The sequence below is a fragment of the Eurosta solidaginis genome, chromosome 4 (genome assembly GCF_040869045.1).
Source record: "Eurosta solidaginis isolate ZX-2024a chromosome 4, ASM4086904v1, whole genome shotgun sequence".
Classification (NCBI taxonomy): domain Eukaryota; kingdom Metazoa; phylum Arthropoda; class Insecta; order Diptera; family Tephritidae; genus Eurosta; species Eurosta solidaginis.
Genome location: NC_090322.1, coordinates 119,984,083 through 120,011,640, shown reverse-complemented (window position 1 = coordinate 120,011,640; position 27,558 = coordinate 119,984,083). Strand labels below are relative to the sequence as shown.

The following is a 27,558-nucleotide window of genomic DNA, read 5'->3' as shown; positions in this document are numbered from 1 at the left end:
TATTACTGTTAACGTATTCTACTGGATATTTCTATATCTTATCTATATATATTAACCTGGGTCGATTTGTATGGACGAAAGTTAACCTATATCGCGCCATCTTTTTTTTCGATAGGATTTGCGCTCAGGAAAAAAAGTTCCACTACGCATACCCAAAAAAATTATTTTTGAGCCTGCAAAAAAATCGATTTTTCGATCAAAATTCTTCTAAATCTCCATAAAAGAATTTTTTTTTCAAAAAACTGCATTTACCAATTTTGAATTTGCCAATTGACACGAAAAAATACATAAAAAATGATTTGGAACCTTGAAAATGAAAAAATGCATAAAAAATCGAAAAAATCTTTGAAATTTTGCAGGCTCAAAAATTATTATTTTTTTTTTGGGTATGCGTAGTGGAACTTTTTTTTTCTGAGCCCAAATCCTATCGAAAAATCGATGGCGCGATATAGGTTAATAAATCGACCCATTCCAATATATATGTATATCTGTATATATAAAAGAAAGTGGTGTTAGTTACACCATTTATAACTCAAGAACGGATGAACCGATTTGGCTGAAAATTGTTGGAGAGGTAGCTTAGAACCAGCAGATGGACATGGGATATTTGTATCCCGTTCTGGCTAGGGTCTTGAGATCAAAACGTGGACCTGGGTAATCCTGGTTTGTGTTTATACAATATCAAATGGAAGCTGTTTATGAGTACTTTGATAGGGGTATTTTTCGTACCCCTGGGTGACTAGGGTCTCGAAATATAGGCGAAAACGTGGACCCGGGTACGCCTAGAATGTGTTTATGGAGTATGTATATCAAATGAAAGCTGTTGATGAATGCTTGAGTACAGGGTAGTTTTAATACCTATTGGTGACTAGGGTCTCGAGATATAGGCCGAAACGCGAACCCGGGTACCCCTAGAATGTGTTTATACAATATGGATAACAAATGAAAGCTGTTGACGAGTGCTTTAGTACAGGGCAATTTTCATACCTATTTGTGACTAGGATCTCGAGATATAGGCCAAAACGTGGATCAGGGTAATACTAGGCTGTGTTTTTACATTATGGGTATCAAATTGAAGGTGTTGTTGTGTGCTTTGGGTGACTAAGGTCTAGAGATATAGGCTAAAACGTGGACCCGGTGTGTAATATGGATATCAAATGAAAGCTGTTGCTGAGAGCTTTAAAGTAATATTCATGGTGATATTCGATTTAGTGGCAAAAGCTGATAAGTATGCGAAGCCGAAGTAAAGACATGAATTTATAATACCCACATACCTATTTACATACGTCCTATTCGATTTGCATGAAATTTAGTATATAGATTTGCCTATATTAGTATTTACGATCCTTTTTTCCGGGAAGTAGACCAGAGCCGGACTGGGACTGGAATTAGGACCATGACTGGGACTGAGACGCGGAGTGGGACTGCCAATAAGTGATAAAGAAGAATGAGAAGAACTTGAGAGCAGAGAAAAGAGGGAAGGAGAAGGAGACTGAGAATGAGATAGAGTGAGACGAAGATAGGGATAGATGAAGCGAAAAAGACGGAGGGAGGAGTGAATAAATGGATTAAGAAAGTGGTGAAGAGATTTTCAAACCAACAAGATATAGTTTTATATTCAAATAATAAAACTTACGTGCCTTAAGCAGACATCAACATAGTCCAGCGAATTAAAATATAGTGGCTACTCTGGCTATGCCATGTTATGCGAATGAAAGATGATGCTCCGGCTAAGAACGTATTTTATCGGAGCCTGTCCATGGAAGCAGACGAAGAGGACTGCCGGAAACACCAAGTGGAAAACGATGTCAGTTCATTGGTGTTCAGAGTTGTTAAGGAGGGCATTCCATTTGGAATAATTATTCCTTTGATTGCAGCCCCAGAGGATTGAAATACTATTTTGTTAGTTCGGAATAATGATAAAAAGTTTTAGTCATCATACCTTTTAGCATTCCGGACTAATTTTTTTATTTTTTTACTTCCCCTTTTTTATTCCACGGATTGCATTCATCGGACTGCGTTTTAATGTTCAAAACGTTATCAGAAATTGGGGTATTACGATGTAAGATGCAAGTAAATATGTTATTTTATTGATATTCAGAGCAAAGATATGAAAATGAAAAGAAATAGCTACCACAAATATAGTGGCATAACAGCTAAACGTTCTGCAAAAAACGCCGAACTGCTTACTTTGTTTTATATCTTAAAATAAATTAACATCACTTTGAATATATTTTAATAGATTAAAATACAAATTGTTTTCTTGTCTTCTTGCTGTCAAATTTGAAGTTCATTTGAATTTCCTGATTTGAAATAACGGCTTGAATACTTAAAACACTTTCCTGAGACCTAAACAAATAATTTTGGCTGTTGTGGCTTGTGACCTCAAAAATGTTTCATTAACAGTAATATTATGTAAAAACTGCTGCTAGTGAAGGCGTTTGCAGAGTTTATTTTGTAGGTGCGATATCTAGTGCTTCCTATTCATAACACAGTCAGCTAGAAAAAATAAATAATTGATTCCTATTGTCGTGTTTTTGTGTTGATTCACAATAGCAGATCACGTAGTGCCTAAAAAATCAAGCGATCGGCCAACATTACTTCACAGGTTCCCGTTGACTAGTGCCCTCCGCTTGCAGTATATATGTATGTACATACATATGCCCTGGCGAAACGAATAACTGATTATTTCTATTATATTACCTATTTTCCCAGCGTACAAAAAATTGCAATAATTTTTACACCAAGAAAAATGTGAAAGATTTTACTTAGTTGAGATAGTAGCATGAAATGTCACAATCTGTTTAATTGTCGTGTATAATATGGCGACCAACAACTGACAATGGAATTTTCTTCATTCAATCACCATGGCGAAAACGCCAATCTATGAAAAGGGTAGTTTCGCACCTAACTCTAGATTTAGGCATACAAACTCTAGATTTGGGTGTATGTCTCGCAAAAGATTAATACCTTTTTGTTAAACCATGCCTTTATAAAATCTACATAAATGCGTTATAAATACTTTTATTATATTTATAGATGAAGGAAAGGAAAACACGACATTTGAAGATTCTGCGGTTTTCTGTTCACAGAAATACGTAGACGCGTCAATGGAAAACGAATCAGGTGAGAATTATACGCAGAAGTTAAGCCGGAGTCATTGGTGCCGTATGTCGTATCGCTGTATCCGTATCCCTAACGTAATCAGCTGTTTATCGTTACGACGGTAAACCAAAACCCAATTGGTTGGCTACGATACGGTTACGACCTTAGTGGCACCAATAATCGATTGCATTGATTCTCATAAGGTTGGTCGAAACAGCTGTTATAAGGGTACCGATACGGTTACCGATAAAGCACCAATGTCTCCAGCTTTAGGCTTACATTACAGTTCGAAATATCGGTTTTCGATATCGCTCATCTACAATTGATATATAACCATTTGAAAACTAGCAAAACGAAAGTTAGAATCATAGTACAGGTTTACAAGTGTGATATCTGTGAGAGGGAAACAATTCCTTTCTCTTTCTAACACACTGCCGTTTGACACTTCGGTCAGTGTCAAACTATTGTGAAACTCAGTGGAACCTACGTAGAACATGCGTTTGACACTGAACGAAGTGTCAAAATTACCGGGGTTGCTGTCGTGGAAAGCGACGCAGGGAAACAAAAAATGGAGCGCAATATCAGATATGGGTTGCTGTGATGGTACATTTTTTTGAACGAATTTAGTATGAAAATGTAGTGTACCTATATGGCTCCTACAGAAAATTTTACAAAAGTCTTGAATTGGGGTATCCGAGCACGCGTAGTTATTCCAGTGTTAAGAATACAAACACGGGTGCTAAGTTTTTCTACCCGCTCAAAAGTTCTCCGCGAAAAACAGTTTGAAACCGAGATCGACTGCAATAGCCCGTCCAAAAATGTGGAAAGAGAAATGAAAAGACGCGCTTTGTCCTGTTATCAATAGTCCAAAGGCGAAGAAATATTCGAATTATTGGAAGCGAGGAAAAAACGCGTCTATTAATACCTCCCCCGACGGTTTTGTTCGTGTTTTAGCAATCGTCTCCGGTAATAAAGTATCACAATTTGTTAATTAAAATTGTCCAAAACATATGCATATTAAAGAGAGATGTAATTAAGTGCTCGTTTGAAAGTAAATGAGGATATTTCTTTGTAATTTGACAATAAAAATTTTATGCAGTTTTCGTTAGCAGCTAGTACACTTTTCTTGGACCTAAGAATTTCAACAGTGCCAAATAGCATCCACAAAAAAAAAAAAACGAACAACAACAAGCATTTTATCAGGTGAGCGTGGCTGTGTATGTGCGTGATGCTACATATCCTACTTGTAGACCTGTACTATGGTTAGAAGCATTGTGAATTCATACAAGTGGCGAATGTTGGAGGTAAAAAACCGTTCACAATAGTAAACAGCCTGGATCACCTCTTAAATCATGTTCGATTACTTAAATCATTTGCTCAAAAAATTTTTAAGACAACTGGTACATTGCGTTATTTACATATTTTAAAATGTTGATTTAACTGGCTGTTAATATTTTATCTATTAACGACATTTTAAAAATTATTATTAATTTGTAATCTCATTTTCTGTGGATACATTTGAAACAAAAGTTGGTTTGAAACACAAATTAGCAATTCGTGGCACTTCAATAATAACCGCGACCAAAAAACACAGCTTTATTCCATTCTCTGACCATTCGCGACAGCCGTTCTCCCTGTCGGCAGTTATTTGACAGGTAGGTATGGCAATGGAGGAATAGAAAGATTTTTCACTTGTATGAATTCACAATGGTTAGAAAGTTACTTAGACGCAACAAGTATTTATGTTTCACTAAGGTAGAAGGTTAGATGACGATTTGCGAAACTGTCGAGAATTATAGCATTCTCGACAAAAAGGGCTTTATTCTCGATAGCGAAAAAAGGGTTAGAATTCTAACGTCAATTTTTAATTAGTCTCTAACGCTCCGCTCTGAGCGTTACTGGTAAATTTGTTACCGGAGTATTAATTAACCGAAAATCGTTACCAGTGCATATAACCGCGATTTGTCAAAAACGAAAGATACGCAATAGAGAATAAAATGAAAATGTGAACTAAATTTTGTGTAAAAAAGTATTAATATTGTTACGTTGTAACGTTGTAATGTTGTTATAATAATAAAAAAATATAGATATCGGAAGAGATCTTTGACAGGGTCGAAACAGCTATAAGATCAGCCAGTCTTTTCAGTTTTACCATCATAATTAAAATACAATAATTTAATAAAAGAAATTATTGTAAAATACGTCTTAAAACTCATTAAAATTTTTACGAATGTAATAAATGAATAGGTGATGAAATCATCGATCAGTAAATAAAACATGTATAAGTTATTATACTCAGCCGAGCAGAGCTCACAGAGTATATTAATTTTGTTCGCATAACGGTACCCCGTAAAGGCATAAACTAATCGAGATAGATATAGACTTTTATATACATATCAAAATAATATGGGCGAAAAAAGAAAATTTTGAGGTATCTTAATGAAATTTGGTATGTAAGTTCCTGGGCACTCATCTCAGATCGCTACTTAAAATGAACGAAATCGGACTATAACCACGCCCACTTTTCTGATATCGAAAATTTCGAAAAACCCAAAAAGTGCGATAATTCATTACCAAAACGGAAAAACGATGAAACATGGAAGGTGGGTTGACCTTATGACGCAGAATAGAAAATTAGTAAAATTTTGGACAAAGGGCGTGGCACCGCCCACTTTTAAAAGAAGGTAATTTAAAAGTTTTGCAAGCTGTAATTTGGCAGCTGAGTATGTAATGTTCGGCTACACCCGAACTTAGCCTTCCTTGCTTGTTTTCAATTTATAACACTTCATTACGGCTACCAGCCAGGGCTTTATTTCTGACAATAAATAGTTGTTGGCTTTTGTGGTAGCAGCTTGGAGAAGATTTTTCCTCAACTCGATATCCAATGTAGAATATCAACTGAGGAAATGTACTGGTTATTCATTTGAAAGCTATAAATTTTTCAAAATGTCTAAAAAAAGATTGAGAATGACGTAGGATATCAACTTGAGAACTGCAAGTTTTAAAAAATTTCTCAAAGGTTGGATAGTGATTGGAGAATGATATTGGATATCAACTTGAGAACTATTAGGTTTAACAATAATTAGAAAATAAGGTTGGAAATCAACTTCAAAGCTAGATATATATTTCTCTAAGCCTGGAGAAATATTTTTTCCATGTTGGTGGGTAAACTATACCCAGCTGTTGCCATACAAATTATATAGATAATAAAAAACCAATGTTGCTGTACAAAAAAGCCTGCCCCAAGGCGGCCTTAACAGTGACTGAAAAACTGCTCTGTAGTTTAACTGGAGTTTCAATTTGACTCGAAATTAAGCAAACCTAGTTTAAACTTAGCTTTATCGACTACTGTAAAATTGGGCATGAGTTTGACAAGAGAGAAAACAAATTTAAGAACAATCCTTTATCGAAAGCAAAAACAAAACCATTTTAGTACGGTATCGTCACTTTGATATTTGCGAGTGAACCCTGTCTGTACTAGCAATATATTGTAACGAATTTACTTGCAAATCCTCTTATTTGCAATCCTCTGCTAAGTTCGAATCACTAAACTGTTGAATAAATAACTCCAATATTGAATAATGGAAAAATGGCCTTTATTAAAGTATTTCACAATAACACTTATACTTTGCTACTCGCTGGCTTAATAACCAAACTGATTGATAACTCAGATTAAACTCTACTATTGGCCGCCAGATCGCGTGCTTAATCAATAACTGATTGATTGCTCAACTCAAACTGAATTGCAGCGCCTCTACATCTGTTGCCTTTTATACCCTCGTTCGCATTTTTCCAGAATGTACTAGCATTGTCCATGACCTCTCAAACTTCTCAGCTATGACTAAAATTGCACAATTTTATACATCTTTTAGGCGCTTCCAGAATCTACTAGTCCAGTAGCTCTCAAACTTCTCAGATATATGCATGTGTTTGCGCATTGACTCTCCGCTGCTCGTATTCGTACATGGTACATATGTGTAGACGCAATTATTTATTCGTTTATGTAGATACATAAAGATTGAATTATTGATGTGAATGTTTGTAGTTTACAGTCTCTCGCGCGCACATAGGCGTATAAGTAAATGCATTTGTGTGTGACATCTCTCTGGGCTGCCTTATATATGTGTATACTTGATTTGATTATTCACGTAAATACTGCTTGGCATGGCCTTAGCATCGCCTTAGTGATGGGATAACTTAGTGATGCTAATATCCGTGACACTGCCCTCCACCTAAGTCTGATCGTCCCGATCAGACAAATCTCTCGATCTAAACGTTGCCAGCCTTTCCAAATGGACCACTTTCATTTTGGTTCGTGGTTTACCGATGGTTTGTATGCGGTACACTACATCGTTGATCCGTTTTACAACTTTGTATGGGCCTTCCCAATTACACTGCAATTTCGGGGACAAACCTTTTTTACGTTGTGGGTTGTATAACAGCACCAAATCTCCTTCTTGAAACCCTTCTGAATTCATTGCTTTATCATATCTGGCTTTCATCTTGTCACTCATAATCTTTGTTCGTTGCCTTATCAGATCATGTATTTCTCTTAGCTCTTCTTCCAAATCACTAGTGGATTTCCTGACATTTCTCTCCGCATTGGCATCTATCCCAAACTTCAAATCAGCTGGCAGTCTAAGGTCATTGCCAAAAATTACTTTTGCAGGGGTTTGGCCCGTTGTCTCATGCACTGCTGATCGGTAAGCCATCAAGAATAATGGTATGCGGATATCCCATTCTTTATGGTACTTGTCTACTACTTTCCTTAAGTGCTCCTCCAATGTTCTATTGAATCGTTCTACCATACCATCGGATTGAGGATGCAATGCAGTTGTCCGTGTTTTTCGAATGCCCAATGACTTACACATTTCCTGGAACACAGCTGATTCGAAATTCCTGCCTTGGTCAGAATGTAACTCCATTGGTACACCATACCTTGCAACCCATTCGTTTTTAACCACTTCTGCTACTGTCTCTGCTTCTTGGTTTGGGATTGGGTATACCTCTGGCCATTTACTGAAATAATCCATAACCACCAGTACGTATTTGTTTCCGCGGTTGCTAGTAGGAAATGGACCTGCCACATCCATGGCGATCCTTTCAAATGGCGCACCTGAGTTATATTGCTTCATCTGGCCATGACTTCGTGTTATGGGCCCTTTCGCTCTGCTGCAAACCTCGCAGTTCGCAATCCACTCAGTGACCGACTGACGGCAACCAACCCAATAGAATCTCTGTTTAATCTTCTCGAGCGTCTTCGTCATTCCAAGATGACCTCCGCTTGGACCATTATGCAGCTCGCCGAGCACGTCAGGAATCCTCTTTCTGGGAACAACTATCAGTTTATTCTTGTATTTACCATCCCCACTCTCCCATACTTGATGAAGGCAACCGGATATCAATTCTAAACTGTTCCACTGTGCCCAATATGACTTCGCAATGGGACTCTCTGCTGACATCTCTTCTCTGTTTGGTATTTCATTTCGTTCGAGCCCTTGCATAACACGTGACAGATCTGCATCTTCTAGCTGGCACTTTCTTAGCTGTTCCTTGTCCCATTCATCTGTACATGTTATATTCATTAGCCGGACATCTATAATGTCTTCTTTAGCCTCGGCTTTTGAACAGTGCTTGCATTCCAGACTACATGGTCTTCGTGACATTGCATCAGCATTTCCATGGGTACTACCTTTTCGATGCTCAATGGAAAAGTCATAGCTTTGTAGTCGCTCGATCCACCGTGCCAATTGTCCTTCCGGATTACGGAACTGCAGAAGCCATTTCAACGCTGCGTGATCTGTCCTGACACGGAATCGCTGACCGTAGAGGTATTTGTGAAAATGTTTAATGCACTCTACCAATGACAACAGCTCTCTCCGCGTAACACAGTAGTTCCTCTCTGGTTTTCCAATCGAACGGCTGTAATGTGCAACTACCTTCTCCTGTCCATCGACCAGTTGTGATAAAACGCCTCCTATAGCATATCCACTCGCATCTGTATCTAGAATAAATGTTGCTCCTGGAATCGGATATGCTAACATTGGGGCAGTGCACAAACGCTCCTTCAATGTTTGGAAAGCCACTTCTTGCTCCTTCTTCCATTCAAAAGCTTTGTTTTTTCTTGTAAGCTCATGGAGGCTATGGGCTACGCTGGAAAAATTTGGTACAAATCGGCGGTAATATGTGCACAGCCCAAGAAAACTTCTCAATTCATGTAGGTTCTGTGGTCTTGGCCAATCCTTTACAGCCTCTATTTTTTCGTTCGCAGTGCAGATGCCCTCTGTCGTTACCTTGTGACGCAAATAATTGACTTCCTTTTTAAACAGCGCACACTTTTTGGGACTTAACTTCAGACCAGCGCCAGCTATTCTCTGGAAAACTTCCTCCAAGTTCTTAAGATGTTCATCAAAGTTCTTGTCCAATACGATGATGTCGTCCAGGTACACCAAGCATGTTTTCCAATGTAGTCATTTCAGTACCTGGTCCATGAGTCTCTCAAAAGTAGCTGGTGCATTACAAAGTCCAAAAGGCATCACTGTAAATTGCCAGAGACCATCACCGACACTGAAGGCTGTTTTCTCTTTATCTTCCTCCTTCACCTCCACTTGCCAGTAGCCGCTTTTCAAGTCCAGCGTGGAAAACCATTTCGTACCAGATAGCGAGTCCAGTGTGTCGTCAATTCTTGGCAATGTGTAGCTATCCTTTTTCGTTACCTCATTCAACTTCCGGTAGTCCACGCAAAACCTCATTTTTCCATCCTTCTTTTTTCCAAGTACTACCGGTGAGCTCCATGGACTAGCTGATGGTTCGATGACGCCGCTGTCGCTCATTTGTTGAATGATTTGACTCACAACTTCCCGCTTCGCCAGTGGAACACTACGTCGAGCTTGACGGATCGGCCTCGCATCTCCAGTGTCAATTTGATGTTTCACAACGTTGGTGCGGCCTGGTTTAGACTCATCCTGGTCAAATATGTTCGCGTACTTTAGGAGCAGTTGTTTTGCCTTACTCTAATATGCTTCCTCTAGCCCCTGCATCCATGCCGTAATGTCATTTGAAAGATCAGTATTACTAGCTGAAACGTGTTCCTGGAGCTGTTCACAGTTAATAACTACTTCAGCCTCTTGGCATCTTCCCAAAATAGCTCCTTTAGTCAGTTTGAGTGGTGACTTGAACTCATTGAGTACTCTTACCGGAATACGTCCATCGTGTTTTGTCATAGCCAGGGTTTTTCCTACAAGTATGTTTAGTGCTGATTTGTTTGCTGCTTCGACAACCCACAATTTGTTTGTCCCACAATCTCCATCAACCTTTGCCCAGATGACTGCTTCGGATTTTGGTGGTATTTGCTGACTCTCTTCCACCAGCACTCGTTTACTGCTGTAGCCTCTCTCGTAGCCGAAATTAAGTGGTACATCCATGTTTTTATATCGCATCGTCTTGCTTTGCATGTCGATCTTGATGCCCTGGTCGATTAAGAAGTCCACTCCAATTATGATTTCATCAACAATTTCTGCCACTATAAAATTGTGTACTACCGTGACGTTCCCAATTGCGACTTCACATTCTACTTCTCCAATTACCTGGGTGTCCTCTCCCGTGGCTGTACGTAATCTTGCTCCAAGCAATGGTCTTATCTTTTTGTTGACTAAATCCGCTCGAATGATGGAATGAGATGCACCCGTATCTACAGTCAGTAACCGTTCCTTTCCGTCCACATGTCCTCCAACAGTAAGATTGCTCGATCTTCTTCCAATCTGCGAGATAGAGATTATGGGGCATTCAATTGCGGGAGCCAGCTGTCGCCCCTTGCGGCTGACTCGATTTAGTTTAACGATTGAGTGGTCTTGGATATTTGCTCATCACCTTCTGCTCTGCGTTTACGGCCACCCACATTGTTGGAACTATTGGAATTGCTACTGGAATGACGTGCAATGTGACCTGGGTTACCGCACTTGAAACATTTCATAACTCCGGCATTTTTCTGTTGTGATCCCTTCAGAGTTTCCAAAATTGTATCTTCCCACTCTGGCCTTTCTACTTCCACACGATGAGCTTTGTATGCTGGTTTACTCAATAATGACGCCGTTTCCTGAGTCAATGCATGGGATACCGTTTCAGAAAATGTTTGCTTTGGGTTCGCGTATGTGGCTCGCTTCGTTTCGACGTCCCGTATGGCATTTATAGAGCTCTGAATCTTCACTCTTTCCGTGTATTCCACGGGTGCATCCGCATTTGCAAGATGAGCCAATCTTTCAATGTCCGAAGCAAACTCCTGCAAAGTCTCGTTAGGTTTTTGGTAGCGGTTTTGCAATTATATTTGAAATATCTGTTTCCTGTGCTCGCTTCCGTATCGCCGTTCTACAGCAGCCATCAATGCGTCATAACTGTTCCGTTCGTACTCTGGAATAGTCTGTAAGATTTCGGCAGCTGGTCCTTTCAATGCCACGAAGAGTGCGGCAACTTTATCTTCCACATTCCAGTTGTTCACTGCTGCGGTCTTCTCAAACTGTAGCTTATAGACCTGGAAAGGAACAGAACCGTCAAACGATGGTGTTTTTACCTTTGGATTACTCGCTGAAACTGCTGGACGATTTAATTGTAACTGCTCCATACGACCCTTCAAATCATCGACTTCTGCCTGAAATTGAGGGATTTTTGCATCCTGCGCTTCCAGCTTTGATGTTACTCTTGCTTCCTGTGCTTCTAACTGTGAAGACATTTGTGCCACCTGCAATGATAAGCGCTCCTCTTGTTCTTCCATCTTTGATGTTATCTGTGTCGACTGCGATTCCAGCTGAGATGACATTTGAGATGTTATTTCTGTCTTTTGCGATTCCAGTTGGGATGCCAATTGTGACGACATGTTGGACATTTGTGCCGATATTGCAGCCAACATCATGTTCAGGTCTGTGTTCGCCATTGTCTGCGGTGTTTCATTTTTTTCTTCAATTTTTGCTGTTGTCTCGTCCTCATCAGGATAAAAGACATACTCGTCCACATCAATTCCTTCTGCTTCCATTGCGTCTCGTAGCCGTGCCTGAAGTTCGAGTTTAACGCCGCTTGTATTCAATCCACGGCTCTCCAACTCCTTCTTTAGTTGCTGGATCTTCAATTCACTGAACTTTGCCATGTCCTTGTTGTCCTCTGGAATTTATTCAACAATCCCACTTCTGACACCAATTGTAACGAATTTACTTGCAAATCCTCTTATTTGCAATCCTCTGCTAAGTTCGAATCACTAAACTGTTGAATAAATAACACCAATATTGAATAATGGAAAAATGGCCTTTATTAAAGTACTTCACAATAACACTTATACTTTGCTACTCGCTGGCTTAATAACCAAACTGATTGATAACTCAAATTAAACTCTACTATTGGCCGCCAGATCGCGTGCTTAATCAATAACTGATTGATTGCTCAACTCAAACTGAATTGCAGCGCCTCTACATCTGTTGCCTTTTATACCCTTTGGTTTCCTCGTTCGCATTTTTCCAGAATGTACTAGCATTGTCCATGAGCTCTCAAACTTCTCAGCTATAACTAAAATTGCACAATTTTATACATCTTTTAGGCGCTTCCAGAATCTACTAGTCCAGTAGCTCTCAAACTTCGCAGATATATGCATGTGTTTGCGCATTGACTCTCCGCTGCTCGTATTCGTACATGGTACATATGTGTAGACGCAATTATTTATTCGTTTATGTAGATACATAAAGATTGAATTATTGATGTGAATGTTTGTAGTTTACAGTCTCTCGCGCGCACATAGGCGTATAAGTAAATGCGTCTGTGTGTGACATCTCTCTGGGCTGCCTTATATATGTGTATACTTGATTTGATTATTAACGTAAATACTGCTTTCAGTTTGAGTTGAGCTATCAATCAGTTTGATTAAGCACGCGATCTGGCGGCTAATAGTAGAGTTTCATTTGAGTTATCAATCAGTTTGGTTATTAAGCCAGCGAGTAGCAAAGTATAAGTGTTATTGTGAAGTACTTTAATAAAGGCCACTTTTCCATTATTCAATATTGGAGTTATTTATTCAACAGTTTAGTGATTCGAACTAAGCAGAGGATTGCAAATAAGAGGATTTGCAGCAAATTCGTTACAATATGTACAATTTTTTTAGACATATTTCCGCTCTGCGGCTGGTATCTTTCAAAATTTTCGCTATGAATCAATTTTGAAGACACATTTTTTTCAGTCCCATAATATATTTGAATAATTTTTAGTTGTCAATTTTTTAGTGTAATGCCTATATGATACTATTTATTTTGTCTTGGATTCCAAGCTAGAAAAACTGACGAAACTTTATGGGAACTTCAAAATACAAAAATAATAATGAGAAAACGAGACCACTATTCCCCCAAAATTAGTGAGTTTGACATGTTTTTGTTTATGTTTTATTTTTTATTAATACTTGTAACAATAAAAACAATGCAAATAACACGGGAAAATGATTTCGATCTCTGATGGTTAAATTTTTTTACAAGAGAGTTGATTTTAGTTGTGTTTTTATGCACAAAATTTTCAAACTAAAAACACAATTTTCATTTGTCAGAAAAAATAGAAAAACGGTGGAATGTCAAAAAAGCCAATCGAAATACAAACTGGCTCGTTTGTTTTTAATGAACTAGATTGTATTTTTCTTGTATTTCGTTAGTTTTTTTCAAATATAGTTTACATGCTTACTTGAGTACTGAAACCGTATTAGGAGGGAGGTCGACAAAAACTATAATAATACCTATATGACACTACTTTATTATACCTTTCATGAAAATGAAATGTATATTAACTTTGGCACGAATCTCAAAATTGTAAGTCCTTAAAAGAAAATAAATAGACCCACCATTAAGTATACCGAAATAATCAGGATGAAGAGCTGAGTTGATTTAGTGGTGTCCGTCTGTCCGTCTGTCTGTTTGTACGCAAACTAGTCCCTCAGTTTTTGAGATATCTTGATAAAATTTGGTGAGCGGGTGTATTTAGCTGTCCGATCAGACATTTGTCGGAACCGGTCGGATCGATTTTTCAGAAAAAGAGGAATTTTTGTTATATCTTCCTCAATTTATCAGATTGAAGCTTTAAACTTCACCATATGCTTTCGTATATTGCACATATTGTTGTCTGAAAAAATGGATGAGATCGGTCGTATATATAGTATACTAGCTTTACCCGGCGTACGTTGTAACGCCCGAGATCGAATGAATGTTGTGTTATTTCTTCTGTTTTGTTTGTTGATAATTTAGTTTACTGTTCTCTAAATTGAATTGAATTTTGTACGCATATTTGGTGAAATTCTCGTTTAAAACATTTTATTATTGTATCTTATTGTAATGCATGGTGAGTACACAATATTTTTGGTTTTTTGGTTCGGTGCAAAGATAAACAAATTTGTTGGCGTTCCAACTTTAGAGCAAGCAACATATAGCTGGCCATGGAAAAAGCACGGACTCTCTAAATCTAATCCTGCAACAGTAAGCGAGTGTAATTGCAAAAGCAAGGCGTACAGGAAACTGTAAGAGCTTAAAATTGAATGGCAAATCTGTAGGAATCATTGGTATCCGTGGTATGAGCACATCTTCACTTTTGCTTTTACCGTTGATGATTATTGCTTCGATTACATTCGGCATTAATTTCTTAACGCAAAGTTTGGTTCAATTGCACAATTTTGGTGGGTCTAAATTCCGAAGAAGCATGAGTTTTGTGAGCCAATGTTCAAAGTTAATATATGCGCAGACATTCCAGGTGGTTCTAAAGAGTTTATAAATTCAATTGGATGATTCACAATTCGATCTTCATCTGTAACTGTGTCGATCGATTTATATAAAGGAATAACAGCCAAACTCAACAATGCAGTCAAACTTTAGGTGTTAAAATAACTTAAGTTTGTACGGCAGCCATAGTTCTAAAAAATCCCATTTGTATGGGAGGTGCCACGCCCCATTTTTCCCAATTCCACATTTTCTTGGTGGTGTTAGGGATTGACCTCATATAACTCCTTACTGAATTTTAATGTTCTGGCCTGTATACCTTCAAAGTTATGCAGTACCAAAGATTCCATTTGTATGGGAGGTGCCACGACCCTTTTATATATCGAAATTATTTTTAGCCTTAAACCTTCCCGTTAATCGAAGGAACCTATAACCAAAATTTGGTGAGGATTGAAGTGTGGGAAATACGTTTCCATAGCGAACACACACACACACAGAATTTGATTTTTATATATAGATGGCGGATACATGGTCGCAATATGTAGATCCTGATCGAACGTCACACGCAGTATTTTTTGTAGTCGATAGCGTACGCAATGCCATTAGGCGTCGCTGCTATAATCATTCAGCTATCACAGCGGTATTTGTCTTCATTATTTCTATTTCTATCCTGTTTCTTGCCAATTGATTTACACAGCGCTGCGACATCTGTTGCAAAGTCGATGTGTAAATTGGACTTGTTTCATGGCAATGATGCCATAGTATCATATTTATTGACACTTTTTCCCGGGCTCTGAGATGTACATATTAACAATTTTTGTTGTTATATCGGCCTACTGATTTGTAAGATCGCGGGTTCGAATCGAGCTCAAGGCCTAACAGTATTTATTTTATCATTATTATTTTTATGATACATTTTTTCTTCAGCTCGATTCGAACCCGCGATCTTACATATCAGTAGGCCGATATAACAACAATAATCAAGTTTTGTTGAACGCGCCAAAAAGTATTCCCCACGGGGCAATCATAAAGCTGAGTGGATAGTGGCGTCTGCCTTTACACCAGTATAAAGTAAATATGAATGTTCGAAAATTTTAGCTCAAAATTCAACTCCTGAAGAGCCATCTGATCAGAAGCATATCCACGTGTACAAATTTTGTAATTTTTCTCCAATATCAATAACAATATGTCTGTATAAAACAATGAGCTTTGTCTAATTTTATTGAATTTTGAGCCGCTGTATTTTTTTTTTCATAGGAAAGCAGGACTTGCAAAAAAACAATTCCGACCAATACGAAAATTTGGACATCACTGAAGACAGTAAGTTTCACTTACACATGCAAACCGAGAAATGTACTCAGGAATTAATGCACCACAATTCTGTGAAAGCAAATAATGTAGTTGTGCCTAAAGAAGAAAACATTGTAACGAGTTTGTCTGTGCTGGAAATGGAATCAAAACTGGACGATGCCTGCCTAGATTTTGAAGATGGACTCGAAGATGATGCACTCTCTCTAGCGACATCATATTTTAAGTAAGTGCCATATAATACGTGCTTTTTTATGATAGTACTTTGCTGACGCATTTTTCAGTTCTTCAGATGATGAGCGACTTCCGGAACATAAAAACAGTTCGATTGAAACCTTATCAGACAACGTTTCCACCGAGAAAGATGATGTTAAGGCCCTTACTCAAGACAATATATTATCCGCGGAAAACAGTCGTATATTAACATGCTCAAGCAGTAACGTTAGCAAAATGCCCACTACTAGAGAAACTAGTAGATTTTCAGGCGAAATTTTAAAAAAATTTAAAATACCCAAACTTTCTATGACGACAGCAACTGTGAAACACAGCAATCATACTGGTTCTGTGGCAGCGGCAGCGCCGTTACCAATGGTTATATTACCCCCAAACGCATTTCAAAAACAATCAATCAAAACAGAACCAGATACAAATAGACCTGTGGGTTTCGAAAAGATAACTCGCACTGTCCAAAATGTATGTGCAGTTCCACCACTGACCTTACAACATTCAACTTATGCGAGTCAATCTGCTGTTGCCACTACTTCCTCAAGTTCACTTGATGTAGTAACACCACTTATCCGCGAAAAACTGCAATTGACTCCACCAATTGGTGGAGAAAATCTAAATGATTTTACACTCAATGCTGGGGTCAACATAGCAACATCACTGAACTCACATCAAATAAAATATCCACGTGGAGAAACTGCTGGCAATGGTGGTGATGGTAGAAGCTTTGGCCCGCCAGCAATTGTTGTAGCTAAAACTTTTGGTGTCACCTGCTTACCTTTTCTAGTGGGAAAGTGTTTTACACACGCTTCATGTCAATTCTCCCACTCATTTCGTGATGTCGACGCAGTTAGAAATATGTTGTCCACCTTATCAGAGGTTGATCTTAATGTTGCATATAAATTCGCTTATAATCATGAAATAGTTTTTAGCCAATATATGCGCCAATTTTGTAAAATTTACATTGATCGAAATAATAGATTTAAGTTGCTAAACATGGTGCGTGACTGTGAACGTTATAACGGTGGAGGTGAGCTTTTGGTCATAATATTTCACTGTCTAATACAATGTGGCTTAAACAAAGTCAATGCGTGCCGACAAATTTTAAATTATAGTCGTGATAGATCGCGACCAACAATAGATGCACTATTACATATAATTCTAGAGGCTGATTGGACTATGTTTTGCGATTATGTCGAGAAGTTCAGTGATGTTTCCTCATACCACTTCCGATTGAATGTATTACATCAAATGGCACCAACAATTTTACGTGCCAACGACCAAAGAATGACCACGGTATTTTTTAAGTGCCTCGTTAATTTAGATCCACAAGATGTGGGACTTGTTCAGACCTCTCCAAATCTGATGCAATTGTTAGAGGTTATAAAAAGTGGACAAACTTGTCGATAAGGACCTAGCTACGTGTATTGTACGTGGTAAGTTTTTTAGTGTTTAAGAATATGTATGTACTGGTTACGTATGTATATGTTACTTCGTATTTAAACGGCGAAATTAAAGTTATATGTGTATGTATATACATACGTACATAAATACGTATACACATAAATATTATTTCGTTAATGTTTTTAAAACTTAAGTACCTCGTTAAGAAGAGGTATTCAAATTCAAAGAATAAATTCTTATGTTCCTTTCCCATGTGGTGTGATTATTACCTTTAGTTCGGTAACTAAAATGAAATTACATTGTACTTTACAATAGAAAGATAATTATTTAAAGTATTCTTATTATATGCAACAGAATTGTTACAATAAATTGAATAAAATCAAAAATAATACCGTGTATTTATAGTATGTATGGGTGTTTCCAACGTTACAGACGTTCCATCCCGACACACTTTTTTGGATGTAAAATAGTAGGCACACCGTACATTTAATACACGTTTGCATAGGAAACGTAGAAATACATTTGTGACAAATTTGGTATAGAAAACGTGGAATATTTCCTACCTTTACTACGTTTCCTAGACTGAGAGAATTTCCCTATTCTTTTTTTATTTTCGGGTATGTAAGAAAAAAGTTTTTGAATTGTATAAGTGAAACCAAGGCGAATCCATACCAGGTGGTGGCAAAGCGAATTCAACCAATTCTCCGTGCAGAAGAACGTCAAGTCAAAAGAAAATTTTAATTGATTTCGTTTAACTGACTTATTGTAGTACAAGGTGTTGTATGGAAAATAATTAAGAAGAAGCAATCAGCTGTTGGGATAACAACACCTGGTACTGAACTCGCCTTGCTTGACATTCTTCCGCACTTCGCACCACCTGGTATGGATTCGCCTTGAGTGAAACTATGATAAAAACTCTTAGGTACCGTTTCTGATATTTTTGCCATTTTTCCCGCAATGAAAAAATTTCAAATTAATCAACTGCATAGATGCACTTTTGTTTTGTTCTCAAATTTTAATATTTTGCTTTGTTTATTTTTTGATTTCCGTTTGCTCTGAGATTGATTTGTAAATATTATATTTCGCCAAAACATAAAAAAAATCATGGAGAGTGAAACTATGCAAACCAATCTCAAAACCAGAACTGTTCAAAATTTTTTATATTGTAGTGGAAATCAAAATACATATACAAAAAACTATATGTACATTGCAGCTTTTGAAAATTAAAAAAAAAGATAATTTTAAATGTTTAAAGAATTTAGAATTATGAATAAATTTTGAATAACATTTTTTCCTAGTGCTACAATATTTTCAAAAAAAAAAAATGTATTGTCAATTTGTAAGTGCAAATTTGAATATCATACTGAAGTGCCTTCACTTCATATGGAAGTGTTTTTACCTCCTCAGTCAGAATTGGGAGGGCCCTCTCCGAGCCGTTCGAAACTAAACGAGGTTTCAAAAAAGGTGATTCCCTATCGTGCGAGTTCTTTAATTTGATGCTGGAGAAAATTATACTAGCTGCAGAACTTAACTCTGGAACAATATTATATAAAAGAGCGCAATTACTAGCATATGCTGATGAGATTGATCGGTCTAAACACCCGCGCCGTTAGTTCCGCTTACTCAAAACAAAAAGAGGCGGTAAAGATGTGTTTGATGGTGAATGAGGACAAAACGAAGTACCTGCTATCATCGAGCAAAGATTCAGCGCATATGCGCCTTGGCAATCCACGCTACTTTTGGCAGCCATAATTTCGAAACAGTAAAAGACTTGGACCTCTACGCGTTGGCGAGGGCGAGTACCGAAGAAGATTTAATGATGAGCTGTACGAGCTATACACAGACATCAACATAGTCCAGCGAATTAAAACGCAGCGGCTGCGCTGGCTAGGCCATGTTATGCGAATGAAAGATGATGCTCCGGCCAAGAAAGTGTTTCTATCGGAACACGCCTATGGAAGCAAAGACTTCGTTCATTTGGGAACCAGCATCAACACTAACAACAACATTAGCTCTGAAATCCAGCGAAGAAACACTTGCCAATAAATGCTTGTTTGGACTAGGTAGGCAATTGAAAAGTAAAGTTCTCTCTTGGAAAAAGAAAATCATACTCTACAAGTCACTTATCATACCCGTCCTGTTATATGGCGCAGAACCATGGACCATCACAACATCATATGAAGCGGCTCTGGGAGTGTTCGAGAGAAAAGTTCTTCGAAAGATTTATGGACCTCTGCGTTGGCGATGGCGAGTACCGAAGAAGATTTAACGATGAGCTGTACGAGCTCTACGCAGACATCAACATAGTCCAGCAAATTAAAACGCAGCGGCTGCGAGGGCTAGGCCATGTTATGCGAATGAAAGATGACGCTCCGGCCAAGAAAGTGTTTCTATCGGAACCCGCCGCAGAGGCAGAGTGCGACCCCCGCTCCGCTGGAAGGACCAGGTGGAAAACGATTTAAACTCCCTTGGTGTGACCAATTGGCGCCGGTTGGCACAGAGAAGAAGCGAATGGCACGCCTTGTTGGACGGCCATAACCATTTAAACGGTTAAGCGCCAATTAAAAAAATATACATATATATTATAAATATATCACATCTCAACGTAGCAAGGAGGAAGATTTTAAAATTAGGTTCAGCTTGAGAAAAAACAAGTTTAAATAAATTGGTATAGAAAAATGTAATTGAAAAATCAAACAATTCTCAAAAATTCCGTAGTAACTATTTTGTATTCCTTCATATTAATTAGCTGAAAAAGCACAGAATGTTTATTTCTGTACATAGACGATGACTTTACCTGGAATATGTATGTGAAATTTCCACAAGAGCATTTAGGACTCGCTTCTCTTATATGTCGTGTTTCTTTTATTTTTCCAAAAAATTGGTGGGAAATGTTTTACACCGACTGCGTTGCAAGGCAAATGAATTTTCATTGAGAAATGTTACATGGCAGAAATACTCTCGAAATCACTGCCGAGGGTCGAACCCGCATAGAAAAAGTTTACTAATTGAGAAAACTTGTGTCTTTTTGATGCTGCTTTGCCCGGGTCTTGAAGCCAGGACTTTCGGTATGGTAGGCTACGCCATATAATATAAGGGAAAATCGAAATTTTTAAACTGAATTTCATACTCGTCCTGTAAAAACAATTTTTAACCACAATTTTGTCTTTGAATAAATAAATGTATTTACATTTATTTTCACCTGACTGGTGTCCCGTGCGAAGGGATGCTTTTTGTGATTTTTCCCACACATAAATATTCAAGTATTTCAAGGGCAGGTTTCTATTTGTATTAAGATATTGTGACGAATATTAGCAAAACTAAGGGGTACTGTCATCTCTAAGCCGATACTGAGCAGTGACTTGTATGCACATAACCAAATTAATCATTATGTCTACACATAGTATGTACGTACACACAGCGGAGAAGCAACGCACAACGACATGTATATATATATCTGAGATACTCCTGAAAGTATGCAATAATTGTGCAAGTATTACTCACATATACACGCGCATGGGCTATGAGAGAAGCTATAAAAATTGTGCATCTGTAGTTATAGCTGAGAAATTTATAGCTGATAACTAACTAGTAAGTTCTGGAAATAGAAGCGCCTAGAAATATGCCGGCGATGAAACCGGACGGTATAAAAGCGGCAACAGTTGAGGCAAGGCAATCAGTTTGATTTAAGACGATATCTGGCGAGCAATAGAAGTGTTATTGTGAAGTACTTTAATAAAGGCCATTTTGCATTATTGAATGGTGGAGTTATTTATTCAACAGTTTAGTGATTCGAACGTTAGCAAAAGGTTGCAAATAAGAGGAATTGCAGTAGATTCGTTACAATTGGTGTCAGAAGAGGAATTGTTGAATAAATTCCGAAGACTTCGAATACAACTTGGACATGGCAGAGTGGAGTGAATTGAAGATCCAGCAATTGAAGAAGGAGTTGGAGAGCCGCGGCAAGATGGAAGCACAGGAGGCACGCATTTCAGAAATGTCGTCGCAAATGTCATCTCAACTGGAAGAACAAAAGACAGGTATAGAATCCCAACTGCAATCACAGGAGACACGTATAACATCCAAGATGGAAATTCAACTGGAAGAACAGAAGACATATATGACATCTCAGTTGGCTGAACAGTTGAAAGCACAAGAGGATCGCATATCTTCGCAGGTGGAGGCGCAGGAGATAAGTGTATCATCGAAGCTGGAGGCACAAGATACAAAAATTATACAACTAGAGGATAAAATCGATGCTGAGATTGAGACATTGAGAGGTCGTATACAGGAGTTGCAACTAAATCGCCCAGCAGTTTCTGCGAGTAATCCAAAGGTAAAAACACCATCCTTTGACGGTTCTGTTCCTTTCCAGGTCTTTTAAGTTACAATTTGAGAAGACCGCAGAAGTGAACAACTGGAATGCTGAAGATAAAGTTGCTGCACTGTTCATGGCATTGAAAGGGCCTGCAGCTGAGATTTTACAAACCATTCCAGAGGGCGAACGGAACTGTTATGAAGCATTGATGGGCGCTCTAGAGAGACTATACGGAACTGAGCATAGGAGACAGATATACCAAATGGAGTTGCTGAACCGCTTCCAGAGGCCTGGTGAAACATTGCAAGAGTTTGCGTCGGATATTGAAAGGCTAGCACATTTAGCGAATGCGGACGCACCCGTGGAATACACTGAACGGGTAAAGATTCAGAGCTTTATAAATGGCATTCGGGACGTCGAAACAAAGCGAGCTACATATGCAAACCCAAAGCCAACATTCGCAGAAACGGTGTCACAAGCTCTGATTCAGGAAACAGCGTCGCTTCTGTGTAAGCCAGTTTTCAAAGCACGCCGTGTGGAAGTAGAAAGGCCAGAGTGGGTAGACGCAATATTGGAGGCGCTGAAAGGATCGCAAAAGCGGAGTGAAAAAGTTATCAAATGCTTCAAATGCGGGAAGTCCGGTCACATTGCACGTCATTCCGATCTTGGTCCTAATAGTTCCAACAATGTGGGTGGCCGTAAACGCAAAGCTGGAGGAGATGAGCAAGAGCGAGTAAGAGGTAGAGATCGAGAGCTAGATCCAGCTATTGAATGCCCTGTTATATCTATGTTGCAAATTGGTAGAAAATTGAGCAGTCTTACCGTCAGAGGGAATGTGGATGGTAAAGAACGTGTACTGACTGTAGATACGGGCGCATCTCATTCCTTGATCCGATCTGACTTGGTCAACAGGAGAATAAAACCGTTACCTAGAGCAAGGTTGCGTACGGTCACTGGCGAGTATAACCAAGTTCAGGGAGAAGTGATATGTGAAGTCTTGATTGGACAGGTCATGGCTCTACACAAATTCGTTGTGGCGAAGACCGTTGAAGAAGTCATATTGAGAGTAGACTTCTTGGTTGACCATGCCATCAAGATCGATATGCAGAGAAGGGTGATGCGTTATGAGAACCAGGATATACCACTTAACTTCAAGTTGGAGAAAGGGTTCAGTAGTAATCGAGTAATGGTGGAGAAGACTCGATAAAGGCCACGAAAGTCAAAAGAAAAGGTTGATGGATCGAATGGGCCAAATAAAGCGAAATTAAAAGTACCTGCGAGAAAAAGACCGGCATTGACAAACCCTAAGGACGCACTAAAACGACTGAAAGAATTTTCCAAAAAGAATGCAAGGGTGGTTTCAAGCCAGTGCGCACTACTGTTGTGAAACGTGGGAACGATACAGATTATACGAAGCCAATCCGTCAAGCGCAAGCTCTACGATGTGGTTCATTGGCCAAAGAACAGAGTGTGAGGGAACGGCCCAGGGTAATGAGTAGTAGGACGAAACACAGGTACGACAAGAACTATAATTCGAGAGGTTTCTTGGAGGGATATTTGGTACTGCTATACAAATCCCACTGGCGGAAAGGTGTTCCATCCAAATTTAGGTACAACTGGGAAGGCCCGCGCAAAGTTGTAAAGAGAATCAGTGATGTCATCTACCGCATACTACCCATAGGGAAACCACGAAATAGAAGGGTGGTTCATTTGGAGATGCTAGCAGCGTTTAGATCGAGAGATTTGTATGATCGGGACGATCAGACTTAGGTGGAGGGCAGTGTGACGAATATTAGCAACACTAAGGGGTACTGTCATCTGTAAGCCGATACTGAGCAGTGACTTGTATGCACATAACCAAATTAATCATTATGTCTACACATATGTACGTACACGCAGCGGAGAAGCAACGCACAACGACATGTACATATATATATATCTGAGATACTCGTGAAAGTATGCAATAATTGTGCAAGTATTACTCACATATACACGCGCATGGGCTATGAGAGAAGCTATAAAAATTGTGCATCTGTAGTTGTAGCTGAGAAATTTATAGCTGATAACTAACTAGTAAGTTCTGAAAATAGAAGCGCCAAGAAATATGCCGGCGATGAAACCGGACAGTGTAAAAGCGCAACAGTTGAGGCAAGGCAATCAGTTTGATTTAAGACGCTGTCTGGCGAGCAATAGAAGTGTTATTGTGAAGTACTTTAATAAAGGCCATTTTGCATTATTGAATAGTGGAGTTATTTATTCAACAGTTTAGTGATTCGAACGTTAGAAGAAGGTTGCAAATAAGAGGAATTGCAGTAAATTCGTTACAATATGTATGTACCACACAGTACTAATACACTCTATACTTTGCCAGAAAAAGTTATATAGTTTTTCTTAATCTAAGGTCTAAAAATGTCCCGTACGAACCGCAGAATGATGCAGTAGCAATTATTGTGAAGAGCGGGTGGAACATTCACCCTTATCGCGAAGTTCACGCGGAAAAGTGTTCGCCTTCACTTCTTTTGTTCGGGTGAAATTTTTCCGCCTATCGGCAATTTCGGGCGAACAAAAGTTCACTTTGAAACAGCTAATGCTCTATTGTGAATTAGCAGTGAACAAATAATTTGCAATTGCGTAAATTTTGTAAACAAACATATATTTCGTTAAAATACAGCAAAAATAGAGATAAAAAATTTATAAAAAAATGTTTAGTATTGCACTTAGGTTGGTATTGATTGAGCGCGAGGAAAACATAAATGTGAAAGCGATTCGGAGGCAATTAAGGGACAGTTCTAACCCTTTGGAGCTGAGTGACTCACTGTAAGTTAAAAATTACTATTTTCAGCACTTTTGAATAACAAATTAACTTCTCTTCAACTAGTTTTCTACAATATTACAGGCTAAATAAGCCGGCATTCAAATATTTGCTAGATATTCTTACCAACTCCTTGCCACCATTGAAGCAAAAATTTGGAGTACCACCAATTGTAAAGTTGAGCGCATGTGTTCGTTTTTTCGCAGAGGGAGGACATCAAAAAGGCGTTGGAAAGGATCATGAGGTGGGTCTTAGCCAATCTTGTTTCAGTGAGGTACTTTCAGAGGTGCTGAACATTTTGCAACCGTTGCTTTGTCCGCAATGGATAACTTGGCCGACTTTAGAAGAACAACGTCAAACTGCACACGATTTTTATGCAAAGTTCGGAATACCAGGAGTTGTAGGATGTCTTGATGGAACACGTTAACATAGAAACCCCTTCCAAGAACGTTCACCAATTTTACAATAGAAAAGCTAAATGCAGTTTAAATGTTATGCTGGTGAGTGCTGTGCATATAACTAAAGCTAAAAAAAATATAAATTATATACATAAATATTTTTTCAGGTATGTGACAGCAATCTGATAATTCGTGCTATCGATGCTACACACCCTGGTGCTTGCCACGATGCCTTTATATGGAACATAAGCGACTTAAGATCAGAAATGAACAGAATTATTTGCAAAGTCACAGCAATGTCCGTCTACTAGGTAATAGCATAAAACCAATGAAACGAATGCAATTGAAATGAACAAGTTTTCAGGTGACGCTGGGTACCCTCTAGAGCCTTGGCTACTTACGCCATACAGAACTCCAGAAAGTGGATCACCTGAGGCAAAATTTAATGAAGTTCACACGCGTTGTCAAAATATAATCGAAAGAACAAATGGTGTTCTTAAAAATCGGTGGAGGTGTCTTTTAAGTGCAAGAGAGTTGTATTTTTCTCCTGCAAAGGCAATAAAAATAAATAACGTTTGCGCAGCTTTACATAACATTTGCATTCATTACAAAAGTGAAGCAAATTTGCCAACGCCATCTGATAACGGATATTTGAACGAGACTCCTACATTAGAAAATCGACATATTGGCCAAGAAAACAGTACCTATATGGTGGCAGGTCAGCGTATTCGTACAGAAATCACAAACACTCTTTAAATAAAAAATATTAATTCAAATTCATTCACTATTTTTATTTTAAAGTATTAAGGTACCGTTGTTATCAAACTTATTTCTAGAAAAATCAAACATCAATACTTCATTTCATGGAATAAAAAGGGAACACAAATACCGCATTGCACTAAACTTTTTACATATATATAAAAATGAAAATATTTAACTAATAAATAACTATTTCATTCATTGAAAATTCGCTTAAAATAAATTTTAAAAAATTTAAAACTCAGTCGGTTTTTCGTCTTAGAATTTCAATTTTTAATTCTTTTAACTCTAACGCCCGTCGATTAAATTCAATTTGCTCCTCAATTTCACGTTTTCGCAACTTTTCCATTTTCAGGTTATGCCTTTTTCAATTCAACTAATTTTTTTTCTTTTAGATCGCACATACGATTCAGTGTACGGCACAATCTATCGTTATTTGGTTTAATTTCTGCTAAAATTTCGCCCAATTTACCACATAGGTCTTGTTGAGTCTCTAGTTCCTTGCGAATTAACTCTGTGCTTGTCAATTTTTTGTTGGACTTAGGTCTACTGAGTGTTGCTATCGCTTGGTGGACATTCCCGTTCAGCAGCAACAAGATCAACAGGTTCGCTGTCCGCCATGCTTGTAGGCAAATCCGTACTATAGCCAGGGACATCATCGCTACTACAACCAGGACCGTCGCATAGTACAATGTTCGATACTATTGTTATTGGCGAACTAATTTTGGCCTTTTTTGAAGGAACTCCGTAGCTATGTGAGTCTTGAATACCTTCAACTGAATCTTTTAAATCCAGCAGTTGGTATATTGCCTCTTCTGCAGTCGAAAGTTTTTGTGTTTTGTTGGGCCCGCCTCCTGTCCCCCTCGCGTAAATAGCATTTTTTGACGGCTTCTTCCGTACATATCTTTTTTGGTCATTCCATACCTAGAAAAAGATACGTTGCCATAAAAAATTGAGTTTACATACTTAGCAATAAAGGAGTTTTACTTTTTTCCACTCAGCTTCACTCTTAATGGGTGGACCAAGGCTATTTAAACATAAACTTAGCTGCTTCCAGAAGTCCAAGACTTTTTCCCGATTTTCTTTTGAAAACCCTCTTGCAATTTCGGGATTTTGCATCATTTTTTCAAGTAGCATTTCTGATTGCGCATTATTTATTGATTTAGTCCTAATAATAAAAGTATACAGCCCAATTCTAAACGAAAATTCCGTGCGAGTTTTTTCCCTTCTCCCATTCCTCGTATTCTAAATAAAAATTCCTTGTGAGTTTTTTCACTTCTCCCTTTCCTCCTATTCTGAACAATGTTCGAAAAAGCGGAAACCGGTTATGGGAGAAAAGTAGGTATTATGAATGTGAGGGAGAGGGAGATTTCTCTACCATTTCATAGGAGTTTTTTCACTAGTTAAATTAAAGGGAATGCATCAAAATAGTTAAAGGAAATTGGTTCTTTTAAGAAAGAACACTTATTTGTACAAACTTGTGCTAAAATATGTATTTACATTCTA

At 38.3% G+C, this 27,558-nt stretch overlaps 1 protein-coding gene across 5 annotated transcripts in view; it reads left to right on the top strand.

Moving 5' to 3' along the window:
- LOC137250227 (uncharacterized) overlaps nucleotides 1-18,139 on the top strand; it is a 102,910-nt gene extending 84,771 nt beyond the window's left edge. For 3 of the 5 annotated variants that reach the window (XM_067782670.1, XM_067782669.1, XM_067782668.1), the window contains 3 exons: nucleotides 3,040-3,126; nucleotides 16,086-16,362; nucleotides 16,421-18,139. In XM_067782670.1, the coding sequence (XP_067638771.1) occupies nucleotides 3,040-3,126; nucleotides 16,086-16,362; nucleotides 16,421-17,771 (1,715 nt within the window). In that variant the 3' untranslated portion in view covers nucleotides 17,772-18,139. The remainder of the gene's footprint in view (nucleotides 1-3,039; nucleotides 3,127-16,085; nucleotides 16,363-16,420) is intronic. The other 2 variants (XM_067782672.1, XM_067782671.1) reach the window with 1 other exon arrangement.
- Nucleotides 18,140-27,558: the final 9,419 nt, after the last annotated feature.